An 11,337-nucleotide genomic window follows, 5' to 3' on the forward strand; every position below is an offset into this window, starting at 1 on the left:
GATAATTTAAAGACTAGACAGAAAATACACTCAAAACATTATAAGTACTTTTCTTGGAGTGGAGGATTATATTTTCCCCCTTCTTTCTACTTTTATACATTTCCCAGATTTCTGTAATTGTCACATATTATTTTTAGAAGTAGGAAAAAAAATAAACTTCACATTGTTACAAAAGGAAAAATTACCCTGTTTGGGTTGGAGCTCTTTAACCACATGTCTATGCTGTTTGTTTTCCTTTTCACAACCGTGAGAAAATGCTTCTTTTTCCTCTGTTAAGTTATGGACATTGTTTGCATAGTTTTCTACCTAAAAAGAAAATAATACATTTTCTTACTCTTAGTCCATGGTTCATATAGTAATCCATATCAAATCTATGAAGTGAAAGAGTCATTGAGAGATCACCATACTATCGTGTCTATAATCTAAGAAATAAACAGAAAACCTAGCTTTCCTTAAGTGTGGGTCTCCCTCCCTAAACTTCCTTCCAGCTGCTTCGTGTTATCAGACACTGTTTCCCACAGATATGATGACACATCACCACAAATTTCTGGGACAGTCACAATCTCTAATTTCTTTTTTCCATTAACTTAACAGGTTTCAAATCAAGTCTCCTTATCTATGATTTAGGAAATATAGCATGATACCCATGAACAGAGAAAAATCTCCACAGTAATTGTTTATACTCCTGTACTAACAATGATGATTAAAATGTCTGAAATGTTAACAGAAGATTGTATTAAAATACTGAGTATTTTTTAAAAATAGCTTTTGGCTAATATGGCAGCTTCATAAAAGGTACTTTTATATGGTGCATAATAATAGATTAAAAGCTAGCTCAATGCTCCCGGCACTATATTAAGGACATCAAATACTTCATTTTCACCGCAATCCTCTGAGACTATTAGCCTCCCACTTTATAGGGGAAAAAGCAGCCCGTTAGGGGCCAAGGGATTTGCACTGTCATGCAGGAAATAAGGGGAGGCCTAGACTTCACACTCAACAGGGCCAAACCCAGAGGCTAAGCTCTTACCTACTGTGCCAAATTGCTTAGAAGTAGACTACCAAAGTAACTGCCTTTTGCTGAATTGTGTTGAGACCTATTGCACAACTCCTCATAAAACGAACAAAGAGCTGAATGGTACAGCAGACATAACTCAGCACTGACACCCAACTTTGTAACTTCCTGCTAATCTTCAATTTCTTTCTCTTCAAAACGGCAGGAACAATAACACCTATCTCTAATAATAACAACTATAATTTATTGAATACTTGCTAGGTGTCAAGTACATGTGTGTGAAATGTTTTATGGACCTTAACCTGTGTAAACCCCACACATCTCTTTGAAGAAGCTATTATCATCCCCATCTTACAGATGAGAAATTTCAAGTTCAAAGATGTTAACTAACTTCCCCAAGGTTACACAGAAAGACAGTACTAAAGGCAATTTTTCACCCCCATGTGCCTAATGTTAAAGTTCATGGTCTATTATGCTGTCCTGCTTTTGTTCTAAAGAAGCTGCATTCTTCTTTAAGAGTTTGGAAATCAAATAAAAAATTCCTCTAAGAATTAAATTTAAAAATCAGTGAGTTGCCTATCTTAGCTGAGATGTTGAAACACAGTAGAATGACTTCCAATCAACCTGAGAGAATTTCTTAACTCATTTAGAGAAAAAATATGTTGAAAAGTAGGTTGATCAGTATTGGAAACATCAAAAGAGTGATAAGAAAGTCAAAAGATGCCATTATCAACTCCTCTTAAGGGCTAGGTACCCTGCTTGGTTCTAGTCTACAACAGGTCCAGAAATAAAGGCAGGTATAGAGAGCTCTATTGTGGAAATCAGGCTATCTTAGCCACTGCTATAAAAATTAGAATCATTTGTTCAGCAAGTAAACATCTGTAATGCAGTGTACCTGTAGAGAAAGAATCCATCAGCCACAGGACATGCATGTCTGGTTCTTGTGGCAATTACATTTCTTTTTGTCAACTAGTAAGCTGGTATCTATTTTTCTACAAACTTCTCTGTGAGTGTATTTAATATAAGGTCACCTTTGAGAAACAGATCCACTGACTAATCAGGTTTCTAAGCCTACAAGCTACAAGCAAGAGAGTCAGCTAAAGGGCCGGTTATTGAAACATGGATGAATTTACAAAGATAATGAAAGCCACCTTGAGCAGACCTATTTGGATGTCCAACCAGTCATCTCTGGGTAACATCCCATACATGTACTCTACTAGAAATGAATACAGACTGTTGCAACATTTTAGGGGAAAAAATGTACGTGCAAGTGCTTTGCAAACTACACAGTAATATTCAAATGTTGGTTTTTAACATGTCAATTTAATGAAGGACAATGAATAAAACCACAGGTATCTTAGAACTTTATGTTATTAGCTCTTACTTCTTTCATTTCTTCCATGTACTTCACTGTAATTTCTTCTAAATTTCTGGTAGCAGTGCTCAGCCCGTCTTCACTGTTCTGGAATAAGCACCAATATAAAATAGAGTAGTTCTTCTGTAGCAACAAGGGATTCAACCCCTCCTTTCTCGAGATGGTGAAATACATATTTTATCTGAACTTGTCCCTTGGTAAAAGAGGTAAGCATATGTGTATGTACATACATGCATACAACACACATACACACACGCACACACAACTGAGCATGCAAGAAAACTGACATGTATATACACCTAGAGTTAGACGCTGTACAAAGTAGTTTAGTTCTCCTGTTAATTAATGGGTATGTTATCCAGTTATGATGAACATTTACATGAATAGCCAACAACACAAAGAAAATTAAAGTTTCAAACAGCTTTATAATATCTTCTAAAATAAGAAATGATGAAATTATATATATAATGCAAATGTGTGTTTTAAAAAATACAAGCTTTTCTGTATGCCCAGTTCTGAAGTTTACAATTTAGTAATCTGAAAATCGCCCAAAGGCCCCTTGCAAAGTTATATGTTCCAAAGAAGACTTTTTTCCCTCAGTTGAATTTGAGAGATAAAAGGACTCCTCTGGAAGCTAGAGAGCCCACTGATTCTGTACTATCAAGGAATACTCACAGAATATGGCTTATAATTTCTGGTGACTTTTAAATCATTCAGTTCTCTTCTAAAACCTCTTGATATAAGCCTGTCATCAATATTATCTTTAGTTTTTTAAGTTAAAAGTAGTCATGCTACAAAAGAGCTGACACTATAATGGTAGGTGAAAGATAAATTTCTGATTGAAGTTGTATCTGTGTTTCTCTGTTACTAGAACCTCTGGCTGTGAATAGGACTAGCTGTTATAATCAAACATAACTTTTTAAAAATATTTTATTTATTTATTTGAGAGAGAGAGCACGAGCAGTGGGGAGGAACAGAGGGAGAGGGAGAAGCAGGCTCCCCGCTGAGCAGGGAGCCTGACTCAGGGCTCGATCCCAGGACCCTGGGAGCATGACCTGAGCCGAAGGCAGACGTTTAACCAACTGAGCCACCCAGGCACCCCCAGGCATAACTTTTAACCAAGTTAATCTGACCAAATTGTAGTGATCTGCATAATTATTATTGTACTGCTGATAGTCCACACAAACTATACTGTTTTGCTTTCTTAATTATTTGTATTATTTTTCTCCTTTCTTGCTAAGTGTTTCAGTGTCATCATTTTCACATCAACAGTTTTGGTGGGCAATATATAGAATTCTAATTATCCTCTGAACCTCACACTGAAAGAAAAAAAGGGCCCAGGCCTGAATCTTTGTACCCCATGTGTCCTCCTCATGACTTACAGCTAAGAATCTTCTTGTGCTCCTCCTCACCCCATTCCCATCGTCTGGTCCCCACTCATATTCTCCTTCTCCCTTTTTAAGGCTGGATAATATTCCGGTGTATGGGTGTGTGCATGCATGTGTGTGTCTGTGTGTGTATGTATCACATTTTTTCATTCATTCATCTGTTCATGGACATTTGAGCTGTTTCCACCTTTCAACTGGTGTGAATTAACACTGTTGTGAACATGAGTTACAAGTAATCTGTTTAAGTCCCTGCTTTCAATTATTTTGGGTATATACCTAGAAGTAGAATTGCTGTCATATAACTCTTTAACTTTTTGAGGAGCTGCCCTACTGTTTTCCAAAGTAGCTGCACCATTGTATGTTCCCACCATATTGCCCAGAAGGCTTCCAATTTCTTCACGTCTTTGCCAACACTTGTTATATTTGTTTTATATATATAACAAGGCCATACTGATGGGGGTGAAGTGATTGCTCTCTTAAACTGTATTTATTCTACAATGACAGTGAGACCTCAGTCCCTGGACCATTACATCTTTCAAACCAGCAGATACTTTTGGCTTTTCCCCTCAAGCCTGGACCCAATAGCTGATCACTGCAATGTCTCATCAATGTCCCCAGTTATCTTGCTCCTTGTCCCACCTTCCCTGAAAATCCCAGCCCTGGAAAAGTTTGACCATTTGACTACCCTATATCGATTTTAGTTTGCTGAGTGCTCGTAGAGAAAAATAAAACAAGCAAGCAGACGGGGCCACTACAAATTCATGGTCTGCAGCCTGAGCCAAGCTTCTCTCCTGATAGATCAATCTCTGCATTCTTCACCAGATTCTGCTACAGTTTCACTCAGCAACTATCCAGAACTTCCAGCTCTCCCCTCAAACTCCACATCTTACTTCTCCCCTGTTTTGGCAGATGGCCTTGTCTTCCACAGCACTAATAAAACTAAAGTCCTCATAAAACTCTGTCAGCTTCTTCCCCTACAATAAGATACTAGCCTTCATCGTTAGAGAACTTGTTCTCTTTCCCTGCTCAGTGGAGACTTCCATCTTCCCGATCAAAGCAAGTCTCTTCACCGGTGTTCTAGATCCCATCCCATATTGCTTCTTCAAGGAAGCTTTTTCTTTTCTGTATACTCATTATCTCCCTCTCTACTGATCTCTTGCCCTTCATTCAAGATGTTTCTGGTCTTAAAAAGAAAGATACAAAAACAACTCTCCTTTGACCCCACCACATTCCTCTGAAGGTACTGTCCTTCTTCTAATTTGTCTTCCCCTCCTCAAACATCTGCATTTTGGCTTCTGTTCTTACCACTATACTCAAAATATCACTTACCAATAACCCTCAAAATGCCAATCAAACTGGACATGTTTCTGTAATTTTTATATATGATCTCTCTGCACCCCTATCTTGAAAGTGTTTCCTTTCTCTGTTCTGTGACATCACTTTCTCCTGTGTTTACTCTTACCTCTCTGACCTTTCCTTCTCTGTGTTCTCCCTGAGCTCCTCTTCTTCCATAGCCCCTTGTGACGCTGACATTCCTAAGAATCCTGCCTTTGGCTCTCTGCCTTTTCTCACTCTCATGGTGATTAACAGCGTGGATATAGGAGTCTGACATACCTTGGTTCAAACCCTGGCTCCACCACTTTCTAGCTTTGTGACTAAGCAAGTCACCTAACTTCTTTAAACTTTTATTTACCCACAAATAAAATGGATTAATAATAATGCCTACCTCATGGGGTTGTTAGGGTTAAATAATAATCTATCTTTGCTAAGCTCCAGCTCTATATAGAAAAAAATGGGAAGAAACAGGAACACACTGAAGTTAGAACAAACACAAGTACGTGTGGCAAAGACTGCCAGTTGTCCCCCAATATTTATTCTTTCCTTTTCCCGCAGCAGAAGATAACTGACTTCTTGAATGATCATACGGCTGCCTGCCTTACTGCTAGAGACAGCCAAGTTCTGACCAATGGGATGTAAATGGAATTGTGCGCCACCTCTAGGAAGTGCCCTGAAAGGAATGGGCTCACTCTTCCTCACTACTTCCTCCATTCTACTGGCTGGAATACACACAAGATAGTTGAAGCTTGAGCAGCCATCCTGGACACCATGGGTTAGAAGCCACCTGCCATAGATAATATACTATCATGAGAGAAGAAATCTGTGAATCTCTGACAATTTCAAGATGCTACCCTATCAGTTCTGGACTGCTTTCTTCTTCACTCTTATTTGGGAGAAATAAATTTCTTTTTCAAGCCATTTTTATTTTGAGCTTTCTGACCCTCATGGCCAACCAATCCCAACTATTACAGAAGGGTTACTTAAAGAATAAGATATACATGCATATGCTGGAAAATAAATATGACTACATAGGAACTGGATATGGAACTGGACAGCCCATCCTGGACCAGACTGGACTAGTCTATCCTGACCCATGAGGTCTTTCATCTCTGAGTTTCCACATGAATCTGCCCCCGTTTACTTGCTTTTCTACATGGATAGATTTTCTCTGCTTGCTCATCAGCCAGGCTAGAAACAGCCATTCATGTGTTAAGCCTAACTAACTTTTCATATGAAGTCACTTCTGTTCTTTATGTTTTAATTCAAATTCATGAAAGAGAGATGATTATTTTTTGCTCATTCAATGATCCATGTCCCCCTCTCCAAAGTTAGTTGTATAATCCTCATTCAGTCCATTGTCACTGGAATGGGTTAGAAGCAAATATGACATACAAATATGGCCACTAAAGCCTACTCTTTAAGTAAGGATTGGTGGAGAGGTACAAATTCCAGAGAAGAGGATGTGTAGGTAAGAAGACAATATAAAATGCGTCTACTGTTTAAGACCAATGCATATCAAATTGTCTAATGAACAACTCGGCTTGAATCCACTCATCTTTCCCTTCCACCTGCTCCTCCTTCTGTATTGTACAGTTAATAAAATCACCATCAATACAGTTTCCCAAGCCGGAAATCTGGGAGTCATCCATGACCCTGCCTTCTTATTCATCCCACTCTCATTAACGACCAGTCCCTGAATATGTAGATTCTACTTCTTATCTAAGGGTGCTGCCTTAGTTTAGCCTCTCCTCACTTACTGTCCAGTTTAGTGTAATTGCATCCTTAACTGATATCCCTGCTGCCAGGCTGTCCCCCATCCAAAGCCCTCAGACTGGCTGTTCTGAATGCAAATCACTTGCTGCTCTTCATTCCCATTGCTTTCAGGAAGAGTTCAAATCCCTCAGCTTGGCACCAGAGATTCTTCACAACCTAGTTCCTGTCTGTCTTTATAGCCTTATCTTCTGCCACACCTTGACATTAGTATACTTACTGATCCCCATAATGCTGCTTATATTTCCATGACTTTGAACATTTGGGTCGCTCTGCCTTTTCTGCTCTGACACCCCAGAACACACATTTTTCCAGGGGGTTGGTTCACTGAGACTCAATGGTTAGGTAATTTGAAAATTCTAAAAAAGCAGATCTTGAGGTAATATAAGTCCATTATTTAGCATCTGCCTTCGGCTCAGGACATGATCTCAGGGTCCTGGGATGGAGCCCATTTCAGGCTCCCCACTGAGCAGAGAGTCTGCTTCTCTCTCTCCCTCTGCCCCTCCCCCTGACTCGTGGTCTCTCTCTCTCTCAAATAAAATCTTTTTAAAAATCCACTGAGTTATAAATGCTCTAGCATCTAAACTGCACCTAAAATTACCTACATAACAAAGTATACACACAAACTATTCTCTATAAAGTAGATACTGAATAAATGTTCATTAACTATCTTAAAAAGATTTGCCCTCCTCCCCAAACTTCCACTTGTAAAGAATGAGTTGGTAAAACTGTCAAAGCAAACTGAGACAGAGACAAAGAATTTTAAATGGAAAGAGAGCAAGGAGAATGGGTGCAGAGTCATTGCTTCTTGTTCTTATTTCCCCTACAGGTGCCCTCGAACTACAGTAAGAGGCCAGAACCACACCTCATGTTACAGCACATCTTTTGGCTCTGAGCAAAGGATGAGTTTTGGATCTCATGGTCTTAGAGTGACATTAGGGAACAAAAGTAAATAGCATGGCCACAAAAACTGATATACCCAGATAGGCTACTCACCCTAACCCTTCTTTCTCCCTTCTACACAAATATAATTTAAAAATCATAGGCATCTTAAATATAATTCATATTAAACAGTTTTTTCCTTCTCAATTCCCAAGCAAAATGAGGAGGAAAAATACTTTTCAAAAAATTGAAAACAACGTAGCAATGTTTAAATGCTTAAAATATAAAATTAAAAGAAAGGCAAAATGTACACTATCATTACAGCTATGTAAAAATGTACACTCAGGGGCAAGGGTTGATCCAGGACAGAAAAATGAACTTGATATGTTGGGACAGGGTTTCGTAACCTCAGCATCATTGACATTTGGGCTGGATAATTCTTTGTTGTGGGGGGATGTTCTGTGCATAGCGGGATGTATAGCAGCATCCCTGGCCTCTGCCAACTAGATGCCAGTAACATATCCCCAGCTGGGATATGCTGGATATCCTTTGCCAAATGTCTCATGGGGAGCAAGATCACCTCCGGGGTTTAGAGCCGCTGTCCTAGGGTGAGAAGAAAGTTTTTAAAAAGTTACTTTTCAATGTTGCCCTAATGATGTTTGTTCAGTAAATACATATTGGAAGCAGAAAGGCAAGACCCTTAAAACATAGCATCTAACACTCTGCTTTTCAAAAGTTAGAATTTATCCATTAAATGTGAAAAATTGAAAAAGTTTCAGAACTTTTTCTTTTTTAAAGATTGTATTTATTTATTTATTTATTCATTCATTCATTCATTCATTCATTTAGAGTGCAAGCAAGGGGAGGGGCAGAGGGAGAGGGAGAGAGAGAATCTCAAGCCAACTCCACACTGATCGCGGAGCTTGATCTTAAGACCCTGAGATCATGACCTCAGCTGAAATCAAGAGTCAGACGCCCAACCGACTGAGCCACCAGGTGCCCCCAGAACTTCTTTTTCTTTTCCAATCTATTACGGAAGACTAAGCTGAATTTCCCAGTATTTGGAAAATTGACCTGGCTGTAATATGAGATATCACAGATAAGTGCTGTAATTGGCCTGAGAAAATAAAAATATCCAAATCATTCTAGCCCCCAAAATACCTGCTAAAAGTCCATGTCTTCAAAATAAGTTTACATTTAAACCTGAATACTGAAAAAGAAATAGTAAGACTTAACAAGGAACACAAGACATATTAAAGTTTTTCAACTAAAAGAAAATTGCACTGGCTCTAAATGAATCTTATTCTATTTTTTAAGGTTCTATGTTCCAGTCTTTTTAGGACTATTAAGACTTCTCCCTTGCCAAAAATGTTTATTTTCAATCACTCCTCCTCATTGTTTCTGTTTCTTGGCTCACATCACAAAGAATGTCTTCTGATTAAGAAACTGACATGAAGGGGCACCTGGGTGGCTCAGTCGGTTGGGCAGCCAACTCTTGATTTCCCCTCAGGTCTTGATCTCAGGGTCCTGTGGGAGCCCACCCCCGCAAACCCCCCCTCAGTGGGTATCTGCTTGAGGATTCTCTCTCCCCTACTCCGTTTGCCCCCTCCCCCATGAAAACGTGTTCTCTCTCTAAAATGAATACATCTTTAAAAAAAAAAAAGGAAATTGACATGAATAGAAGGCACAAGACCTGTTTTAAGCATCTCCTCTCCAGAAAATTCGATGGTATCAAGGCACTGCGTTCATACGGGCTTAAAGTTGAAATCCGGTTACATGATCATTCTGAATGACCTTTTCATACGCATGAATACATCATGTAAATCTAACATAGTATTCACTTGAGCAAGGCATAATCTTCTTTTTTTATATAAGCCTGGGACAGGCCTAAAAATGCATTTTTATTTTTCCCCCTCCGTTTTCAAAACACACTAGGCTTGCAGAAATTTACTGTTTGTATTTACCAATGTGTGCTTCTCCGTGCTAGTTAGTTTACCCAAGACAGGAAGCTTGCCATAGTGCAGAGAAACAAAGAAAATCTTCCAAATGATTCCAGAGCTGGAGAATGTAGAATACTTAGCTATCCAAATCATTGTAGCAGGAAAACAGAGGGAGGTGGTCTATAGATGGCAGAGGTGGTGGAGACGAATGAACATTCAGTGATGCGCAGCATGGACAAGAAAGGGTGAAAATGGCTGTGGAATGAGCAGGATGAGAAAAGTGGCGCTCAGGGTGATGAGAGAAGCGGATGAGATTGTAGCTCGAAAGGTAGAAGGTAACTGACTTGATGACGTCGGATGCTGAAGATACCAAAGGCCTCTCCAGAGCTTCATCGGCAGTTAAGGTTCTGCATGATGAACATAGGACGAACAAGCAGAAAACGGCAGTTCTTTGTTCACAAGCCTACAACCAGGGGAAGCCGTGGCTCGGAGGACTCGGGCCAGGCCCGTCAGGCGCAGTGGTCTGTGCAGGGCTGAACTGAGTCTTCGCCTGGGCAGTGAGAAAAGGAGCGCCCACCTAACTGACGGGTTCCAAGCCCTCTCTAAATAAGACAGACAGCCTAATTCTAAAGGCCTGTGGCGGTTGGGTCCCTGGGGACGGGCGAATCCTTCAGGCAGAATCACTCCAGCCCGCCACAACAAAGGCAGAGCCAGGAGAGGCTCTCCTCCGGTTTCGGGCCACACTGGTGAGAGAAGCGGGAAAAACCTGGAAGGCTGAAAAGGAACGCAGAAAAGGCGCTTTCCTCCTTGGGGCTGAGGCGGAACCGCGGGAACCAGGCCGGAAACTGTCTTTCGGGGAGTGCAGTGAGGGTCCCGGCTCACTCGGCTCCACCGCTGCTCAGCGGCCAGCGGCAGGTGCCTACCCAGGCCCGGGCGTCATAGCAACAGCACTCGCCGCAGAGACGCCGAGGCGTCCTTCCGGCGGGAACCATAGAAACGACGCGCACCATTGGCTCAGGGGCTGCTCTTCCTGTGGAGACAGCGCACACCATTGGCCTTTGGGCCGTGGGGCGGGGTTTTTCGGCAAAACAAAAGTACGGCTCATTCCATTGGCTTTGCAGTAACCATGGTAACAACATAGGTGCGCTTTTTCTACTTGGAGGCTACATTTTGTTAGCGGGCATTTATAATTCTCAAATAGCTTCCCGCCGGCCTAATAATCTTGGTTTTATTTTTCTAGAAGTAACTTCATTCTTAAAAGGAAGAGGGTCAGGAGTTGTGAATTTTAAGCCTAGATCTGTCACTACCTGGGGCGCCTAAGACAAATGGCATTTTTCGGACCTGGCTTTATTATAGTAAAAATGAAGAAATCGGACTTGACTAGAATTGTCCCTAAGACAGAAGCCCTTTAGAAGTCCTAGAAAATTCAGTTTAAGTGAACCGTTCCTCCACTTATGTCATGCAAAATAAAAATTCTAAATGACAACTTAAGAGAGCCTTGGTTTATATCATGTTCATTTAAATGCTCTTATTGCAAGGTTCTAGTTAGTTCATCAAAGCTTGATTTGACCCATGTTTTGGGGTCTCTTGCTTTGCTGATATCCCAAACAGGTACCCACATTTCAATCT

At 40.5% G+C, this 11,337-nt stretch overlaps 1 protein-coding gene across 1 annotated transcript in view; it reads right to left on the reverse strand.

The window, feature by feature from the left end:
* The window catches only part of CCDC30 (coiled-coil domain containing 30), a 124,703-nt gene extending 122,253 nt beyond the window's left edge, over positions 1-2,450 (reverse strand). Inside the window, 2 exon segments of the mRNA XM_088022852.1 lie at positions 186-306; positions 2,400-2,450. Of these exon segments, the coding sequence (XP_087878978.1) occupies positions 186-306; positions 2,400-2,417 (139 nt within the window). The 5' untranslated portion in view covers positions 2,418-2,450.
* Between the last annotated feature and the right edge of the window lie 8,887 nt (positions 2,451-11,337).

The sequence above is a fragment of the Eumetopias jubatus genome, unplaced genomic scaffold (genome assembly GCF_037043125.1).
Source record: "Eumetopias jubatus isolate StellerSeaLion01/CBP00866 unplaced genomic scaffold, mEumJub1_p1.0 scaffold_4, whole genome shotgun sequence".
NCBI classification, from domain to species: domain Eukaryota; kingdom Metazoa; phylum Chordata; class Mammalia; order Carnivora; family Otariidae; genus Eumetopias; species Eumetopias jubatus.